Source organism: Elephas maximus, chromosome 2 (assembly GCF_024166365.1).
Source record: "Elephas maximus indicus isolate mEleMax1 chromosome 2, mEleMax1 primary haplotype, whole genome shotgun sequence".
NCBI classification, from domain to species: domain Eukaryota; kingdom Metazoa; phylum Chordata; class Mammalia; order Proboscidea; family Elephantidae; genus Elephas; species Elephas maximus.
Genome location: NC_064820.1, coordinates 6927152 through 6947936, shown reverse-complemented (window position 1 = coordinate 6947936; position 20785 = coordinate 6927152). Strand labels below are relative to the sequence as shown.

The following is a 20785-nucleotide window of genomic DNA, read 5'->3' as shown; positions in this document are numbered from 1 at the left end:
CTCCAATCCTGATGGCCTGTTCTTCTTCATATAGTCCAATTTCTCAGATTATTTTGCTCAGCATACAGAGTGAATAAGTGTAGTGAAATAATACAACCCTGACACACACCTTTCCTGACTTTAAACCACATAGCATCGCCTTGTTCTGTTTGAACGACTGCCTCTAGGTCTATGTACAGGTTCCTCATGAGCTTAATCAAGGGTTCTGGAATTCACATTCTTCACAGTGTTATCCATAATTTGTTTGTGGATCACAGTCAAATGTCTTTGCATAGTTAATAAAACACAGGTAAACATCCTTCTGTTATTCTCTGCTTTCAGCCAGGATCCATATTACATCAGCAATGATATCCCTCATTCCACGTTCTCTTCTGAATCTGGCTTGAACTTTTAGCAGTTCTTTGTTGATATACTGTTGTAACAATTTTTAAATTACCTTCAGCAAAATTTTACTTGTGTGTGATATTAATGATATTGTTCAATAATTTATGCACTCTGTTGGGTCACCTTTCTTTGGAATAGGCATATGTATGGATCCCTTTCAGTCAGTTGGCCACGTAGCTCTCCTCCAAATTTCTTGGCATTAGACCAGTGAGTGCTTCCAGTGTTATATCTATTCATTGAAACATCTCAACTGAAATTCCATCAATTCCTAGAGTCTCGTTTTTCACCAATGTCTTCAGTGCAGCTTAGACTTTCTTTTTCAGTACCATTGATTCTTGATCATATGCTACCTCCTGAAATATTTGAATGTCGACCAATTATTTTTGGTACAGTGACTTTGTGTACTCTTTCCATTTCTTTTGATGGTTTCTGCATCATTTAATATTTTCCCTGTAGAATCCTTCAAAATTGCAACTCAAGGCTTGAGTGTTTCTTCAGTTCTTTCAGCTTCTTTTTTTCAGTTCTTCCCTTTTCATTTTCTAACTCCAGTTCTATGCACATGTCATTATAATATTTACTTTGTCTTCTCAAAAGACCCTTTGAAATCTTCTGTTCAGCTTTTTTACTCCATCATTTCTTCTGTTCACTTTAGCTACTCGACATTTAAGAGCAAGGTTCAGAGTCTCTTCTGACGCTCATTTTGGTCTTCTATTTCTCTCTTGTCTTTTTAATGACCTCTTTCTTTCTTCATGTATGATGTCCTTGATGTCTTTTTAATGACCTCTTTCTTTCTTCATGTATGATGTCCTTGATGTCATTCCACAACTTGACTAATCTTCAGTTATTAGTGTTCAGTCCTTCTTTAATGAATATATATTACTCTATCAGTAAGAGTTTTTGTACCAATAAGTAGAATAGAGCTAGGGACTTTATTTAGAAAAAATTTTTGGCATTTTCTCTACCTCTTCAGAGCTTCTTTTGATGGTTATAAGAAAACTAATGTTGGTTTAAACAAACAAACAAACAAAAAAACCCTGACTTTATTTTCCTTCTAGGCGATATGCTTTCATAGGGAATAGGATTCAAATCCCACACCCAACTTGCTGGCCTCTCTGGAACTGTATTTGGCCTAGGGTGGGCTGTTCTTCTCCAAGGGAACACTGTTATCTCAGGTCAGCCTCTATAGAGGACATAGAAAGCATAGCATAAATTTAGCGTGAAGGAAAATAACCTGTGATAGCTCACGTATATATATAAAAACATGTTTTATAGGAAGTGGCTGATATTTAAATTCGTGTCAATTTGAGTGGAGAGTGTCTATAAATTCACAGCTGTCTACTTCCTTACCCTGATTTCAGTTCTTCTACTTAGACGTTCCAAAGCCTTTTCCTGATTTCTGTGTCCAAGTTCCACAGGGATCGTTTTATTGATGGTGTATGTGGCAGTGTCTGAGCCCCTGGCATTGAGATTTTGAAGAATTGCATCTTACTTCATCACCATCACTGTCATTATCTCATTTGCTCTTTTCCTGCTGGCTCCAGCTTTGGGGAGGGTGCTGAACACGTGTGGAAAGGCTGGGAACTCTGAAAAATGCCTGCAGGGTATTTCTGGTTTACAGTTTGTTTCAGCTCATTTCAAACATAGAGGCATGAGAATGCATTAGTGTACTGATTCATTCCTTCATGGCATATTTGTTGAGTATCTATGTGCCAGGCAGTGAGATGGCAGCACTGGGGTACACAGAAGGAAGGCCCTTCTCTGCACCCCTGCATACAGGAGTCCACAGCCAGGGGAGAGTGAGATGTGGGGAGGAGAGACATCCCAAAGGACCCTGATTACTGGGGTCTGATAAATCTCCTGCTTTGATAAGTGTCCTAGGCTGGGTTCTCTAGAGGAGCAAAACCAGTGAAACATGTGTATGTATGTATGAATACATAGAGAGAGATGAATTAAAGCAAATGGCTCATGTGTTGTGGAGGCTGGCAAGTCCCAAATCTGTGGGTCAGGAGTCAGGCTGCTGGAGGCTTCTCCTGACTCACTTGGTTGTAGAGGCTGACAAATCCAAAATAGGTATCTCAGGTGGAAGGCTGTTGGCTCGTGGGGTTGCAGGAGCTGGCGAATCCCAGGATTTACCAAACCACTGAGAATCATAACCTAATCAAGTTGACACATAACATTAACCATCACAATAATCGTTAACTGAACCATCATTTCCCCTAACTTATACTACAAGTGACCTTGGTCCAAAGTGAAATGTATATACAATTAACATAAGCCAGTGTGAGTTCCACCACCTGTCTGTCAGTCTGTCACACTGTGGTAGCTTGTGTGTTGCTGATACTGGAATTTATGCCACCGGAATTTCAAATACCAGCAGGGTCACCCATGAATTGATGCCTCTGAATTATGGTGCTGGAGAAGAATATTCAATATACCATGGAGTCCCAAAAGAACAAACAAGTCTATCTTGGGTGAAGTACAGACAGAATTTCCCTGAGAAGGATGATGAGACTTTGTCTTCCATACTTTGGACACGTTATCAGGTGCGAAAAAGAGAAAGACCCTCTATGATTTGAATTGACACAGTGGCTGCAACAATATACTCAAACTTAGCGGTTGTGGGGATGGCGCAGAACTGAGCAGTATTTCATTCTATTGTGCATATGATTGCTATGAGTCAGAACCAACTCGACAGCACCTAACAACAACAATCTTTACCGGAGTAGATCACCACGTCAGCGAAGTTGAGTGGTTGGGTGAGTTCGAACTGCCAAACTTCTGCTTAGCAGCCAAAAACTTAACTGTTTGTGCCACCAAGCTTCCTTAATTCACTAATATTAAAAAAATAAAATAAAAATTGCTGTCAAGTGGATTCTGATTCACCGCAACTCTACGTAACAGAGTACAACTGGATCATAGGTTTCCAAGGCTATAATCTTTATGGAAGCAGACTGCCACATCTTTTTCGCACAGAGCATCTGGTGGGTTTGAAATGTCGACCTTTCAGTTAGCAACCAAGCACTTGGCCATTGCACAACCAAAACCAAAAAACACCAATCCTTTTGCCATCTAGTCAATTCTGACTCATAGCAACCCTACAGGACAGAGTAGAACTGCCCCACAGAGTTTTCAAGGAGCGACTGGTGGATTCTAAAGTCTGACCTTTTGGCTAGCAGCCAAGCTCTTACTTACTGGGCCACCAGGGACCCTTATTTAATAATAAAGCCCAAACATTTTATCTGATTTACCCAAGGTCACAGTTAGTAATGGTTATTGTTCTTAGATGCCTTTGAGTCAGTTCCAACTCATAGCGACTCCATCCATGCACAACAGGATGAAACACTGCCTGGTCCTGCGTTATCCTCAAAATTGTTGTTTTATTTGATCTCATTGTTGCAGCCCATTGTTTCAGCCACTGTGTCAATCCATCTCATTGAAGGTCTTCCCCTTTTTGCCTAACGCTTTACTTTATTAAGTATGATGTTTTTATCCAGGGACTGGTCCCTCCTGATAACATGTCTAAAGTACTCGAGACCAAATCTCGCCGTCCTCACTTCCAAGGAACACTCTGGCTGTACTTCTTCCAAGACAGATTTGTACATTTTTCTAGTAGTCCACAGTACATTTTATATTCTTTGCCAACACCGTAATTCAAATGCATCACTTCTTCTTCAGTTTTATTTATCGTGCAGCTTACACATGCATATGAGGTGACTGAAAACACCATGGGTTGGGTCAGGAACACACTAGTTCACAAGGTGACATCTTTGCTCTTTAACACTTTAAAGAGGCCTTTTGCAGCAGATTTACCCAATGCAATACATCATTTGATTTCTTGACTGCTGCTTCCTTGGGCATTGATTGTGGATCCAAGTAAAATGAAATCCTTGACAACTTCAATCTTTTCTCCGTTTTTCATAATGTTGCTTATTGGTCCAGTTTTGAGGATTTTTGTTTTCTTTATGTTGAGGCGTGATCCATACTGGAGGCTGTGGTCTTTGATCTTCATCAATAAGTGCTTCAAGTCTTCTTCACTTTCAGCAATTAATGTTGTGTCATCTGCATATTGCAGGTTGTTAATGAGTCTTCCTCCAATCCTGATGCCCTGTTCTTCTTCATATAGTCCAGCTTCTTGTATTATTTGCTCAGCATACAGATTGAATAAGTATGGTGAAAGGATACAACCCTGACACACAGTTTTCCTGACTTTAAACCATGCAGTATGCCCTTGTTCTGTTTGAACAGGTGCCTTTTGGTCTAAGTACAGGTTCCTTATGAGCATGATTAAGTGTTCTGGAATTCCCATTCTTCACAATGTTATTCATAATTTGTTATGATCCACATAGTCAAATGCCTTTGCATAGTCAATGAAACAGAGGTTAACATAGTTCTGATTTTTCTCTGCTGTCAGTCAAGATACAGCTGACGTCAACAATGATATCCGTAGTTCTTCTTCTGAATCTGGCTTGAATTCCTGGCAGTTCCCTGTCGATATACTGCTGCAACCTTTTTTGAATTACCTTCAGCAAAACTTTACTTGTGTGTGATATTAATGATAAAACCCATTGAAAAAACCAAATCCATTGCCGTCGAGTCGATTCCGCCTCCTAGCGACTCTACAGGACAGAGTAGAACTGCCCCATAGAGTTTCCAAGGAGCGCCTGGCAGATTTGAACTGCCGACCCTTTGGTTAGCAGCCGTAGACCATTTGATAATTTCTGCATTATGCTGGATAACCTTTCTTTGGAATGGGCACAAATATGGATCTCTTCCAGTCGATTGGCCAGGTAGATGTCTTCCAAATGTCTTAGCATAGACCAATGAGCGCTTCCAGTGTTAAATTTGTTTTCTGAAACTTCTCAATTGGTACTCCGTCAATTCCTGGAGCTTGTTTTGCACCAATGCCTACAGTGCAGCTTGAATGCCTTCCTTCAATATCATTGGTTCTTGATCATATGCTACCTCCTGAAATGGTTGAATGCCGACAAATTCTTTTTGGTACAGTGACTCTCTGTATTCCTTCCACCTTATCTTGGTGTTTCTTGCGTTATTCAATATCTTGCCCATAGAATGCTTCAGTATTGCAACTCAAGGTTTGATTTTTTTCTTCAGTTTTTTTCGCTTGAGAAATGCCAAGGGTGTTCTTCCCTTTTGATTTTCTAACTCTGTCTTCGCACATTTCCTTGTAATACTTTACTTTGTCTTCTTAAGCTGCCCTTTGAAAAATGTTCAGCTCTTTTATGTTATCATTTCTTCCATTTTCTTTAGCTCCTCTACATCCGAGAGCAAGTTTCAGGGTTTCTTCTGACATCCATTTTGGCCTTTTCTTTCTTTCCTGTCTTTTTAATGACCTCTTACTTTCTTCATGTATGATGTCTGACTTTGATATCATCCCACCATTTGTCTGGTCTTCAGTCATTAGTGTTCAGTGGGTCAAATCTATTCTTAAGATGGTGTCTAAATTCAGGTGGGATATACTAAAGGTAGTATTTTGGCTCTCGTGGACTTGTTTTAATTTTCTTCAGCTTCAACTTGAACTTCTATATAAGCAATTGATGATATGTCCTGCAGCTGGCCCCTGGCCTTGTTCTCTATCACTGCTTTCTACAGATGTAGTTGATTTCATTCCTATGTATTCTATTAGGTGAGGTCCACGTGTATAGTCACCGTTTATGTTTTGGAAAAGACATTTGCAATGAATGTCTTTGGTCTTGCAAAATCCTATCATGCGATCTCTGGCATCATTTCTATCACCAAGGCCATATTTCCCAAATACAAATCCTTCTTCTTTGTTTCCGACTTTCACAGTCCAATCACCACTAATTATCAATGCATCTTGCTTGCATGTTTGATGAATTTCAGATGGCAAAATATGGTAAAAATTGTCAACTTCCTCATCTTTGGCATTAGTGTTTGGTGTGTAAATTTGAATAATAGTCACATTAACTGGTCTTTCTTGTAGACCAAACCAAAACCAAACCCAGTGCTGTCGAGTCGATTCCGACTCATAGCGACCCTATAGAACAGAGTAGAGCTGCCCCATAGACTTTCCAAGGAGCGCCTGGTGGGTCCAAACTGCCGACCCTTTGGTTAGCAGCTGTAGCACTTAACCACTATGCCACCAGGGTTTCCGCTTTCTTGTAGGTGTACGGATATTATCCTGTCACTGACAGTGTTGTACTTCAGCATAGATCTTGAAATGTGTTTTTTGACAGTGAATGCAACACCATTCCTCTTCAAGTTGCCATTCCCCACATAGTAGGCCATATGATTATCTGATTCAAAATTGTCATTATCAGTCCACTTCTGGTCACTAATCCCTAGGGTATCAATTTTTATGCATTGCATTTTTGACAACTTCCAATTTTTCTAGATCCATACTTCGTATATTCCACATTCCAATTATTAATGAGTATTTGCAGCTGGTTTTTCTCATTTTGAGTCTTGTCACATCAGCAAATGAAGGTTCGGAAAACTTTATCCACATCATTAAGTTGGACTCTACTTTGAGGAGATAGTCTTCCCCCGTTGTGTTTTGAGTGCTTTCCAACAAGAGGGGCTCATCTTCTGGCACTATATCAGTCATTGTTCCACTGCTATTCATAATGTTTTCACCAGCTAATTTTTTAGAAGTCGATTGCCAGGCCTTTCTTCCTAGACTGTGTTAGTCTGGCAGCACTGCTGAAATCTGTCCACCAACGGCGACCCTGCTGGTATGCGAAATACCGGTGGCATAGCTTCCAGTATCACAGCAACACACAAGCCACCACAGTATGACAAACTGTCAGACGAGTGGTGAATGAGTGATGGAGCTGGATTAAAATCTTTCTCCTTCAGCAATTGACATTCCAGTGGAGATAAAAGCTGGGAAACGAGACCTACGTAGTCCGGTAGTTTTCAAACCGGAGAAAGCACTAGAGTCACCCAAAGAACTTGTTAAAATGCAGCACATTGGGCCCTACACCCAGAGTTCCTGTTCCAAAAGGCTGAGCAGGGGCTGGAAATTTTCATTTCTAACCAGCTCCCAGACGATGCTGAAGCTGCAGTTCAGGAGGTACCACTTTGAGAGCCTCTGTCAGCTCTATATGTTACGTTGGCTAGACAGAGCAATATATGCAACAGAGCTGCTGGTTAACCACAAGGGCCTCCGTGGTTTCTGGATATACGCTGATCCTATTGTCGTTCACTTACAAATAAGGATCATTTAAGTCTGGGTATCTAAGGTACTAGATTTCTTTTATTATTATTCCTACATTTGGGGCTTTAGTTACTGTGGTTTTAAAAGTTCTTTCTGTCCAGTTGATGTCAGCTAAGATCAGGCAGCATTACATTCTCTAATCCACCTTCAAGGTCCCTGCAGTATTTCAAATACTTTTGTTTCCAACATCCTGGAATATTTGACTAACCCTTCTCCAGATCAAATAAAATCCCTTGTGCTTTTGTTTATTTACAGTTTTCCTGAGGCTGTATGAGAGCTGCACCTTACTGTTGGCACACAGCTGGGTTCTCTTCACCCTATGTTACCTGCAGGCTAAGTGAAAGAGGCGTCCGGCAGGGGGAAATGATCAGAGGCACCGAGGGCAGTGAACAAGGCAGCCTCAGGCTGGCTGCTGCACAGCTAATGGATACAAATGCAAACACCCAGGAACTGAGATGACTGAACCCAGAGCCACATCTGGTGGCCTGAGCAGCCCAGCAGGGCTCGATGCTCCATATTCCTAGTTTTCATTCTTTGGGGATATCTTGCACTGCTCTGGAGGTGTTATTTTTAACATTTTATTAGGAAATACTTTCAAAGTTAGAGAAAAATTTGTAAGAATAGAACACCTCTATATACTTCGCTGAGTTCTTTTTGCCCATCTGCTGCGCTGTGTTTTATTTAGGGCTTTGAACCAGTTCAAACCAGTTTAGTCATGGCTGACAAAATGAAATTAGAACAGACTTAAATTTTTAAAATCTGGGTGATCCAAAATGATAAGCAGAATGGGAAAAATTACAGGTTGAAGCCCTGGAATGGAAGACTCAGAAGAGGTGTAGTGAGCCTTTCAAGAGCCCAAAGACTGAAATTGGATTATTGGCAGGACTGTGGAGAGAGACACACATTCAAAGCAGTGAGGTTGGCAGCCATCTTTGAATAGGGCACTACTGTTGCTCACTCTGCTGGTCAAGAAATTTGGTTGCTGTACAACACACATGTTGCCCTAGTTTTCTAAGAAGGAGGTTAAGTTTCTAGTAGGGCTTCAACCCATAATTTTCCCAGTTCCAGCTATCATTCTGCTTCGCTGACATTTTAAAAATTCAGGTTTGTTTGAGTTTAGCCTTGTTAACCATGACTGAACCAGGCAGAGCCAGTTCGAAGCCCTGGTTTTACTGGTTCTTTCTTTCTATTTATATATGTATGTGTTGTCGTTGTTATTGTTGTGTGCCGTCGAGTCAATTCTGACCCATACTGACTCCATGTGACAGGAGAACTACCCCATAGGGTTTCCTAGGATGTAATCTTTACAGGAGCAGATCACCAAGTCTTTCTCCCCTGAAGCTACTATGTGGGTTCAAACTGCTAACCTTTCGGTTGGTAGCTAAGCACTTACCCATTGTACCACCAGGGCTCATCATCTATATAAACCGGACCAAACTCATTGCAGTCAAGTTGATTCCAACTCATAGAGACCCTGTAGGACAGAGTAGAACTGCCCCACAGGGTTTCCAAGCAGCAGCTGATGAGTTCGAAATGCTGACCTTTTTGTTAGCAGTGATCTCTTAACCACTATACCACCAGGGTTCCCCTCATATATATATGTATATAAAGTATTTTCTAAATCATTTGAAAACATCTTGCACATACCATGTTCCTTTACTCTTAAAAAATAGTTTTTTTTTTTTTTGTGGGTATGTATGAATGTATTTTTCTTTTTTCACTCATATTTTTTCTTAGTAATCATGTAAGTAATGAATATTTAAAACTGAAAAATTAGAAATGACAGAAATGAAAGAAGAAAAAAAAATCATTAGTAATCCTATCACCCAGAAATATAACCACTATATGGTTTCTTCTTTCTTTCTTCCTTCCTTTCTTTCTTCCTTCTTTTCTCTCTCCCTTCCTTCCCTCCTTCCTTACTTCCCTCCCTCTTTCCTTCCTTCCTTCTTTTCTCTCTCTCTTCCTTCTTTCAAGATTTTCTTCTTTCTTTTTTTTGGAGCACTTCACAGCTTGCAAAGAATTTTCAGAAATAAACCTTTCACAGCTGTGAAGTAGGTATATGTCTGGCACAGGACTTGAATTGTCTATCAGTTTCAGTTTGAGGTCTTCTGTTCCGTTATTCCTTTGGATATACTCCCTACATTTTTTTCTTACTTTGTTTTCTTTTTTTTAAAGCAATACTCCCCCTTCTCCTCTCCTCCTGGCCCCTGTTAATCACTAATCTACTTTTGTCTCAATGCATTTGCTTATTCTCTATATTTTGTGTAAGTTTTTTTTTTTTTATAATATTTTATTGTGTTTCAGGTGAAAGTTTACATGGCAAATTGGGTTCCCATTTAACAATTTTTCCCGTGACGTTGGTTACAGTTTTCACCGTGTGTCAGCATTCTCATTATTTCCATTCTGCTTGTTCTGTTTCCAGTGATGTAGCTTCTCTTCTCTTCCTTGCCTTCTTGTCTTTGCTTTTGGGTAAATGTTGACTGTTTTGTCTCATATAGTTAAGTTTCATATAAGTTTAATCATACAATATTTGTCCTTTTGTGTCTGACTAATTCCAATTAGTCTATTGTTTTTTGTTTTATTTTATCTTACTTTAGGTGAAAATTTACAGAGCAAATTAGTTTCTTACTTAAAAATTTATACACAAATTGTTTTGTGACATTGGTTCCCATTCCTATAATGTGTCAGCCCTCTCCCTCCATCCCAGGTTCTCTGTTTCCATTTGTCCAGTTTTCTTGTCCCTTCCTGCCTTCTTGTCTTTACTTTTGGGTGGGAATTGCACATTTGGTCTTGTATTGATCTAAGAAGCATGTTCCTCACATGTGTTATTGTTTTATGTTGTTGTTGTTAGGTGCTGTCTTAGTCATCTGGTGCTGCCATAACAGAAATACCACAAGTGTATGGCTTTAACAAAGAGAAATTTATTTTCTCACAGTCTAGTAGGTTACAAGTCCAAATTCAGGGCACTGGCTCCAGGGGAAGTCTTTCTCTGTCGGCTCTGGAGGAAGGTCCTTGTCTTCAATTTTCCCATGGCCAAGAAGCTTCTCAGGCATAGGGGGACCCCAGGTCCAAAGGACACGCTCTGCTCCTGATACTGCTGTCTTGGTAGTATGAGGTCCCCAACTCTCTCCTTGCTTCCCTTCCCGTTTATCTCTTGCGAGATATAAGGTGGTGCAGGCCACATCCCAGGGAAACTCCCTTTACCTTGGATCAGGGAGGTGACCTGAGTGAGGATGGTGTTACAATCCCACCCTAATCCTCTCAACATAAAATTACAATCACAAAATAGAGGACAACCATACAATACTGGGAATCATGGCCAAATCAAGTTGATACACACATTTTTGGGGGGACATAATTCAATCCATGACAGGTGCCCTTGAGTCAGTTCCAACTCATAGCGACCCTATGCGCAACAGAACCAAACACTGCCCAGTCCTGTGCCATCCGTACAGTTGTTGTTATGCTTGAGCCCATTGTTGCAGCCACTGTGTCAATCTACCTCGTTGAGGATCTTCCTCTTTTCCCTGACCCTGTACTTTACCAAGCATGATGTCCTTCCCAGGAACTGATCCTTCCTGATAACATGTCCTAAATATGTGAGACAAAGTCTCGGCACCCTTGCTTCTAAGGAGCATTCTGGTTGTACTTCCAAGACAGATTTGTTCATTGTTTGTTTTATAGACCTGTTTAATCTTTGGGTGGAAGGTAAACTTTGGAAGTGGCTTCTTTTTTTCTTTTTTCAGTTCTGAGTTAGCAGGGTGTCCGGTCTGGCTTTTTTTTTTGTGAGTTTGAATTTTGTTCTACAGTTTTCTCCTGCTCTTTCCAGGACTCTCTATTGTGATCCATGTAAGAGTGGTCAGTGATGGTAGCCGGGCACCACATAGCTCTTCTGGGCTCAGGCTGGTGGAGGTTGCGGTTCAAGTGGTCCACTAGTCCTTTGGACTAATATTTGCCTTGTGTCTTTGGTCTTCTTCATTCTGCTTTGCTCTGAATGTAATGGGATTAAGAGAGGTATCTTAGATGGTTCATGTGGTCCATTAGTCCTTTGGACTAATATTTTCTTTGTGTCTTTGGTCTTCTTCATTCTCCTTTGCTCTGAAGGTGATGGGATTAAGAGATGTATCTTAGATGGCCACTCACAAGCTTTTAAGATCCCAGACACTACTCACCATAGTCCACTGTAGATTATTTTCTTTATGAACTATGTTATACCAATTGACCTAGATGTCCACCAAGACCTCAGTCCCCAGCCCTCAGCCTCAGCAGCTCAGTCCCTCAATGTGTTTGGATGTGTGTAGGAAGCTTCTATGACTATGCCCCCTTTGTGCTCTATTATATATATGAATATTCATGTTTTACATATATGTATGTAAAAATACCCACAGCCTCACCTATATATGTACATGGATATACTCCTACATACCCTCCTTCCCTTATTCAGCATACAACCTGCCCATATATCTGCTTATAAGTTATTATTTGTTTTTATTGTTGTCATAGAGTTGTATGTGATGTAGTATTTACTGTTTGTTTGCCTCTTTTTTTACCCTTGTGTTCCTCTATGTGTCTTCCTTTGCCTTGGTCAAGTTGTACTGACTTCACCTATATTGTGTATTGTCTTTCCCTTCACCAAAGTTAACATTTGCCTACTATCTAGTTAGTGATTTCCTCTCCCCACTCCTCCTCTCCTTTGTAACCATCAAAGATTGTTTCTATCTGTTTGTAAGCTTTTTTTTGAGTTTTTGTAACAGTGGTCTCAAACAGTATTTGTCTTTTTTGTGGTTGACTTATTTCACTCAGCATCATGCCCTCCAGATTCATCCATGTTGTGAGATGATTTGCAGATTCATCATCGTTCCTTATCGTTGCGTAATACTCCATTGTGTGTACATACCATAGTTTGTTTATCCATTTATCTATTGATGGGCACTTAGGTTGTTTCCATCTTTTTCCTATTGTGAATAATGCTGCAATATACATGGGCATGGATATGTCTATTCATGTGACGGCTTTTATTTCCCTAGGATATATTCCTAGGAGCAGGATTGCTGAATCGTATGATATTACTATTTCTAGCTTTTTTAAGGAAGTACCTTATCATTTTCCATAGTGGTTGTACCACTTTATATTCCCACCAGCAGTGTATGAGAGTTCCAATCTCCTCACAACTTCACCAGTATTGATTGTTCTCTGAATTTTTGATCAGTGTCATTCTTGCAGGGGTGAGATGGTATGCCATTGTGGTTTTGATTTGCATCTCTCTGATGGCTAACGATTGACAGAATTTTTTCATGTATTAGTTGGCCACCTGTATGTCCTCTTTGGTGAACTACCTGTTCATGTTCTTTGCCTATTTTGTTATTGGGTTGCTTGTCTTTTTACAGTCGAAGTGTTGAAGTATTCTATATATTTTAGAGATTAAACCTTTATCTGATATGGTTTTTCTCAGTCTGTAGGTTCTCTTTTTAGCATACCATGTTTAAGATTCATCCATTGGCAGCATGTTTCAGAACTTCATTTCTCTTTGCACCAGAATGATATTCCATTGCAAAAATAGTTATTCTTTTACATAACTATACATAGTACAGTTTAGCAACTTCAGTAAATTTAACATTCATGCAATACTTTTATCTAACCCACCGTCTGAATTCCAATTTTGTAAATTGTCTGAATAATGTCCTTAATAGCATTTCTCTTCCAGTATAGGTAGGATTCAGCTGAGGATCACATATCACATTCAATTTTCATATACCTTAGTCTATTTTAATCTGATACACTTCCATGGCCTTTCTTTATCTTTCATAATCTCCACACTTTTAAAAAATATCACCCATCTTTTTATTAAAATAGAATATGTGCCTCCTTTGGGGAATGTCTGTTGTGTCTGTATAAATAGATTGACTCCATACCACACAGGATGGTCTACATACACCCAGAGCCACAGGGCGCTTGTCACCCATTGTGAAAGGGTTCAGTCTGATCACCCCAACAAGGTGCCCTCCAGTTTCTCCACTCTGCAGGTACTATTTTGTCCCTTGCCTCTAATGATTTTAGAATGCAAGCTGTCTCAGGTTTGGTCTGTGGGAGCCCTTTCCAGCTGGCTTCTGTGTCCTTGTGATAAGCTCCCATCCTGTCTTTTCATCATTCTGGCCTAGGTCAGGGTTCCATCCCTGGATTATTCAATATTGCCATGCATATCAGCTCATAAAAGAATAAGGCAGCTTCTGAGCCAGCCAAGTGGAAGACAGAGAAGGAGGAAGGCCAGGGGAGTGCTGAAGAGACAGCCTTATGCATATCAGCCATATAATTATTTATTGGTTCTTGTTCACTATTCTCAGGTGCCTCAAACAAGTTACTTTTTTCTTCTGGATGATGGTGCAATGTAAAGTTTCCAACAACTGCAGAACCATGTTAAGTCCCCGAGAGAGTGTCACGGGTAATAGTAGTGAAGTATTTAGAGCCGTGGTGTTTTCAATCGTCTCATATACATGTGGAAACTGGACAATGAAAAAAGGAAGCAAAGAAGAATTGATACTTTTGAATTATGGTGCTGGTGAAGAATACTGATTATACCACGGACTACCAAAAAATGAACAAATCTGTCTTGGAAGAACTACAGCCAGAATGCTCCTTAGAAGTGAGGATGGCGAGACTCTCTCTTACATACTTTGGACATGATATCAGAACAGACCAATCCCTGGAGAAGGACATCATGCTTGGTAAAGTACAGGGTCAGCAAAAGAGAGGAAGACCCTCAACGAGACAAAATGACACAGTGGCTGCAACAATGGGCTCAGATATTGCAGTGATTATGAGGATGGCATAGAACCGGGCAACATTTTCTTCTGCAATTTATAGGGTCGCTATGAGTCAGAGCCGACTTGACTGTACTGAACAACATTTGGATCACTGATCAGCCATTCCTTCTTGTCTCATCTCATCTATCTGCACTGTGAAAAGGGGGGGGGTCGCGGGGGTGACTTGGCATCTGGTCCTAATTCCATATGACCTTGAGCAGCTGGCCCAAACTCTTGAATCTTAGTCTAGCTTGACAGTCACTTTCTGCTCTAGCATCCCATGATGGCATTGGTCTGTGTCTAAGCAGAGTGAGTATTTTGACAACTTTGGCCTTGCCGTGATCCAGACCTCAGCCAGCCCATTACTATGTTGACCACAGACGGACAGAGAGCCCAATAATGGACTAGCCCCTTTTCCCTCCCTATTACCTAATCCTAACTCCCTTCTGGCATGCCTTTGACATTCTTCTGGTTTGGATCCAATCTACAGGTCCTGGTTCAGCATCAAATTCCAAATTATGTGTGTCTACTGCCATAACAAAGTGACCAGCACTAGGCTGCCCATCTCCTCTACCTTAGAGTGGCCACCACTGCCTTCACCATCCCAACAGCTCCACCACATGCAGCCAATTCCTGTACACAGATCTCGCACCATCTTCCATGGTGGTCATAACAGCAGCCACTCCCAACACTGACTGGGAGGATCCCATGAGTCCTGGGCTCCAGCAGGGCTGTGGAGCCTGCAGGACGATGTTTGGAAGTGGGTGCTGGGTTACAGACAGGGTTAGGTGACTCGTGTTTTGACTTTATTATGAATGTTTCCAAGCGTGTGAGTATGCCTGGGAAGTGGATTTGAGTCTAAACTGTTGGGTCCATCATGAGGAATAGGATTAGTGGTTCCTGAGCTCTGCCAGATTCACAGCTGTGTAGACAAGCCGCAGTGACCTAACCCTCCCAACTATGAGCTGGCCTGTCCAGCTGCAGTGGGAGAGTCTATCCCGAGGGCGTGTGAGGAGCCCGAGAGGAGTGGGAAGGCATGTGAGTGTTTGTGGATATGGGAGGGGACAAGATGACTCGTAAAGAGAAGAGAAAGAAAAAAGATCGTCATCACAGAGGGCAAGTACACGAGTGATGGTGAGGGCTTCTGCACTGGGGAAGAAATGAAGAGGACATGGAGAGGAGGAGATGAAGGGTAAACACCTAAAAAGAAGGCCAGGCCAGTGGGAGAATGCCCTGGGAACAGAGAGGGGGTGGACTCCCCCATCCTATAGGAAGTGAGTCATGTTTCATTTCTGTTGAAGTGGATTATAAAAATATCATTGTTAAAATAACTAAGTTTTAAAGTATTTGATTATTTTTAATCAAAGATTAGTGAGCTGTTGAGTCTGCCTCCTCTTGACAAGACTTTTCCTGGTGATAAGTGTAGATGAGCTCACATTTCTTTCTACTACGTGTTTCCTTGAGGCTTAACGTGTAGGCAGTCTTTTGGATGTTTCTTTCATTCACCTAGTTAACATCCACCAAGCACGTACTATGTGCCAAAACCAAAAACCAAATTTGCTGGCATCAGTCGAATCTGATGCATGGCAGCCCTATGTGTAACCCTGTGTGAACTGATCTGTAGGGCTTTCTTGGAAGTAATCTTTATGGAAGCAGGTTTCCTGGCCTTTCTTCTGCAGTGCTGCTGGGTGAGTTCAAACCACCAACCTTTAGTAGTTGAGTGTAAGTCATTCGCGCTACCCCAGGGCCTCGACTATGTGCCAAACCCTGTAGTCGGTCAGGGGAGGGGATACAAAGGTGGAGAGTACCCGAAGCCCAGCATGGTAGAAGGAACAGAAACGTGCACCACGGTAACAAGGTTCGTGCTGCACTGGTGTGTGTGTGGGAGACTGGGACCCATGTTCCTGCAGGAAAGGAACCCAAGCTAGACTGGGGACGGCGGGTGAGGGGGGGGCGGATATTTAGAATTAACAGGACCACAGCATCAAGGCCAGCATGTACACAGGATGGTGGCATTTGGAACTTGTAGAGCTGGCCAGGATCCCAGCTAATTTGAATGGACAGTTACGGATGTCAGATCCAAGCCAAGTAGATGTAAATATGATGATGCTCGTCCCCAGCCTGGGAAGCTCACCTCACTCCCCTCACCTATTGATTCCTACTCAGCCTCTGCCTGCCGGCAGCTCAAGCACACCCCCTGAAGGAAGACACCTCTGCCCCCTAAATCCACTCTGTCCCCCTACTGCACACTGCTAGAACACAGCCCCTCTTTCTCCGTGGTCCCCATTGTATTTAGGTCTTGAGTGGTCCAGTGGTTCTCTCCTCTCGTCCTGTCCTCTTTCGGGTAAATGGTAACTAAAAGCAACAAAATTCCATCAACTATTTAATTCATCTATGTTGTTGTTGTTATTAGGTGCCGTAGAGTTGGTTCTGACTCACAGCGATGCTATGTATAACAGAACGAATCACTGCCCAGTCCTGCGCCATCCTTACAATCTTTGTTATGCTTGAGCTCATTATTGCAGCCACTGTGTCAATCCACCACATTGAGGGTCTTCCTCTTTTCCTCTGACCCTGTACTCTGCCAAGCATGATGTCCTTCTCCAGGGACTGATCCCTCCTGACAACATGTCCAAAGTATGTAAGACGCAGTCTCACCATCCTTGCTTCTAAGGAGCATCCTGGTTGTACTTCTTCTAAGACAGATTTGTTCGTTCTTTTGGCAGTCCATGGTATATTCAATATTCTTCACCAACACCACAGATTCAAAGGTGTCAACTCTTCTTTGGTCTTCCTTATTCATTGACTAGCTTTCACATGCGTATGATGTGATTGAAAATACCATGGCTTCGGTCAGGCGCACCTTAGTCTTGAGGGTGACATCTTTGCTCTTCAACACTTTGAAGAGGTCCTTTGCATCAGATTTACCCAATGCAACACGTCTTTTGATTTCTTGACTGCTGCTTCCATGGCTGTTGATTGTGGAGCCAAGTAAAATGAAATCCTTGACAACTTCAATCTTTTCTCCGTTTATCATGATGTTGCTCATTGGTCCAGTTGTGAGGATTTTTGTTTTCTTTATGTGGAGGTGTAACCCATACTGAAGGCCGTGGTCTTTGATCTTCATTAGTAAGTGCTTCAAGTCCTCTTCACTTTCAGCAAGCAACCATGCCTTACTTCCTAGGTGCCTCTGGGTGAACTCAAACCGCCAACCCTTCATGTAGCAGTTGAGTTCATTAACTGCTTATACCACCCAAGGACTCCCAAGGTACTGTAGAAAGCATGTGTTTCCAGTCCTTTTGAGCTAAAAATTAAAAGCAATATTGTGGGAAAATATGCAACCAAAATTTTTAGATAACAAACTGCAAACATTCATATTTTAATATGTTTTCTCATATAAGAACTAAACCATTCAAACTAGAATGATAGAGAATGTAAGTTCAATAACTTGGCGATCAATCACTCTAGTAATACAAATGTACACTGATTCAATCAAACTGGACAGTTTAAGAAAGAAATGGAACAAACTGTGATAATTTCTGAATGCCTCAAATTAACTAGCTGAGAAAATTCAATTTTTTTTTTTTAATTCAGAAGCCAGCTCCTAGCAAATGGGCATATATTATTCAAATGAGTAAATTCAGTAAATAATGTGAGGTCTGTGTCTTCTCCCTCAGAACTCAACACCCCCTTGTCTTTGTGCCAACATTGCATCCTTAGTGATGTTGACAAGATACATAAAAGGTATGGTGACTGCTCAGACATGTAATCGCCTTGTCCCTGCACATCCTTCCTGAGCTCCTCTGCAGGTGAGTGGGGCATGGGGAGCCCCAGGGAGATTCCTGTGCTGCAGATTTGACTCAAAGCAATTTCAGCTTCAGTAAGAGGGAGGAAAATTAATTTGTACAATTTTTCTGAGGACTTGAATAACAAAAGGACCACAGACCAAATCTTGGCATTCCTGGGTGGTACAAATGGTTGGTGCACTCAACTGCTATCCAAAAGGTTGAAGGCTCAAGTCCACCCACACTCACCTCAGAAGAAAAGACTGGCGATCTTCTTCTGAAAATTGTCACTGAAAACTGTACGGAGCACAGTTTCTACTCTGTCACACACGAGGTTGCCATGAGTCGGAGACGACTTACAGGCAACAGGTTGGTACTGGTTATGGTCAAACAATTGAGGAAAAAAGCACAAATTCACTTCCACTTCTGTAAAGCTCCTTTGAGCATCTGAACCTCCTCTCCAGCACACTTGTGTCCCTTGTAAATCTGGTGCACCCATGAAGACTTACTGCATTGAGTTCCTGTGAAAACTTGAACTCCGAGGTAGGCATGCAGGGCCAAGCAGTACTTGTGATGTTGGGGATGGTGGTCCCAGTAGGAAGTCCAGTTTGTGGAGCCGTGGAACACTGTCTGCTGGCCTCCACTTTCTGCCAACACTGAAATAAAACAAAAAGCAATGGTCTCTCCTGGGGGGTTTAGGAAATAAATGGTTTTCCCAGTGAAATCTGCAAAGACTGTAACAGTCTAGGGCTTTTTGAAGAACAGTCAAGGGGAAAATCCAGGGGGCCAGGTCCAAAGCTCTCTGACATTGAAGCAGGGGGAGCTTATGGCAAACTGAGTCGGAGACACAATGATATCAGGCATGGCTAGCGCTTTCTCCAGAGTAAGCGAGAGACGTCAGGAAAGAGACTGGTGATTCCATATGCTTACACAGATTTTTCCACCCCCATCTGTCTGTGTTGTGCTCTGGTGGCTTACATGCTGCTGTGATGCTGGAAGTTATGCCACCAGTACTTCAAATACCAGCAGCATCACCCATGGTGGACAGGTTCTAGTGGCACTTCCAGACTAAGACAGGTTAGGAAGAAAGGGCTGGCAATCTACCTCTGAAAATTAGCTAGTGAAAACTCTATGGATCACAGCAGGATATTGTTGGATATAGTGCTGGAGGGTGAGCCCCTAGGCTGGAAGGCCCCCAAAATGCTCAGTGGCTGCAGCCATGGACTCGAACATACCACTGACCGAGAAGGTGGCACAGGATCAGGTGACATTTCATTCTGTTGTACAGGGCGTCGCCACGAGTTGGGGCCCAGTCAAGGACGGCTAACAACAACATAGATTTTTATCTTGATATAGTTGAACTGTTTTCTCTAGGTTTCCACCTGATAACTTCCCTCTTAGGTGGACTTTTACAAAGTGGAAAGGCTGATGTGAGGAAAGGAAAAGACAAGACTCCGTGTCCAGAGTGAGGTCAGGTCTAGATATGGATTCCAGCCAATCAGCATTATTAATTCAAAGAATCCGCTGGAACCAGAGCCTGGAATATCTCAGCCGGCTCCTCTCCCATACCACAGTTCAGGGCCTTGAGAAGGAGCCAAATCCAACAGGGACAGACGTTTAAGAAGAAAAACTCATTTTATTTAAAACTTCATTTTATTAAATTCAAGGAATTTGTCTCTGGGCTTAAAGAGAGTAGATGTGATGAATCAAAGGCTTCGTGTTGTCCTCCTCGGAGGGTTTCTGAAAACTCATGTGCCCATGGAGGATGCAGCTGATAAAACAGAGACCTTGCTTACCCCAGCCTCAATGGGTGCTTTCCGTTGATTCAAATGGGATTAAATACCCAGTGTGCACTGAGTTAGCCATTGCAGGAAAACAGAGAGGGAGAAGCTTCCGCCTGGCCCCAGATTGTGAACATGGTCCTGGTTTTTCACTGGGTGCATCTGCAACTGTTTCTAAATCCGAGAAAACTGTCCGGCTGTCAGTGCAGGCCAGCCTCATTTCAACACGCCGTCGCCTCTCTTCTGACTCATGACAACCCCACCTATGTCAGAGCAGAATGGCGCTCCGCAGGGTTTTCAGCGGCTGGTTGTTCAGAAGGAGATTGCCAGGTCTTTCTTCCGATGCACCTCTGGGTGGACGAGAACCTCCAACCTTTCAGTTAGCAACCCAGTGCATTAACCGTTTGCATCACCCAGGGACTCAGAAGACAGATGAGAAAAAAAAAAAAAAAAATGCTATCACAAATAAACAAAACACCTCCAGCAGAGAGCAACCTGAAGCCAAAGGTAAAGGTTTGGTACAGAAAAGAAGACCTTCTTTCCTTGAGGCAGGGTTCCCACAGCCCCGCAGTGCCCCCAGCAGCAAACGTGTCCTTGAGGACGGCAGTGGGGCGGTCTGGCAGCCATATGTGTAATCAGCAGGAGAAATACGCTTCACACAGCCAACACCGGACACCGTCATGACATGGGGGACAGTTTAGTGCAGATGTTGACTCTTCTACACAACACTTCACAACGGGTACAATTACTGCAGTGTCTTGTCATCCTAATCAAATAAAGCACCCAACAGGGGCACATTCACCTCTTTTAAACCCAGGAAGTAGGGGATGATGCCTG

At 42.1% G+C, this 20785-nt stretch overlaps 1 protein-coding gene across 8 annotated transcripts in view; it reads right to left on the bottom strand.

Moving 5' to 3' along the window:
- Positions 1-20785, bottom strand: part of LOC126062905 (uncharacterized) — a 150924-nt gene that overhangs the window by 81655 nt on the left and 48484 nt on the right. For 7 of the 8 annotated variants that reach the window (XM_049860990.1, XM_049860941.1, XM_049860946.1 and 4 more), the window contains exon 2: positions 18677-18823. In XM_049860990.1, coding sequence (XP_049716947.1) covers positions 18677-18823 — 147 coding nt within the window. Of the gene's footprint in view, positions 1-14089; positions 17687-18676; positions 18824-20785 lie in introns of those variants that run through there. The other variant, XM_049860963.1, reaches the window with a different exon arrangement.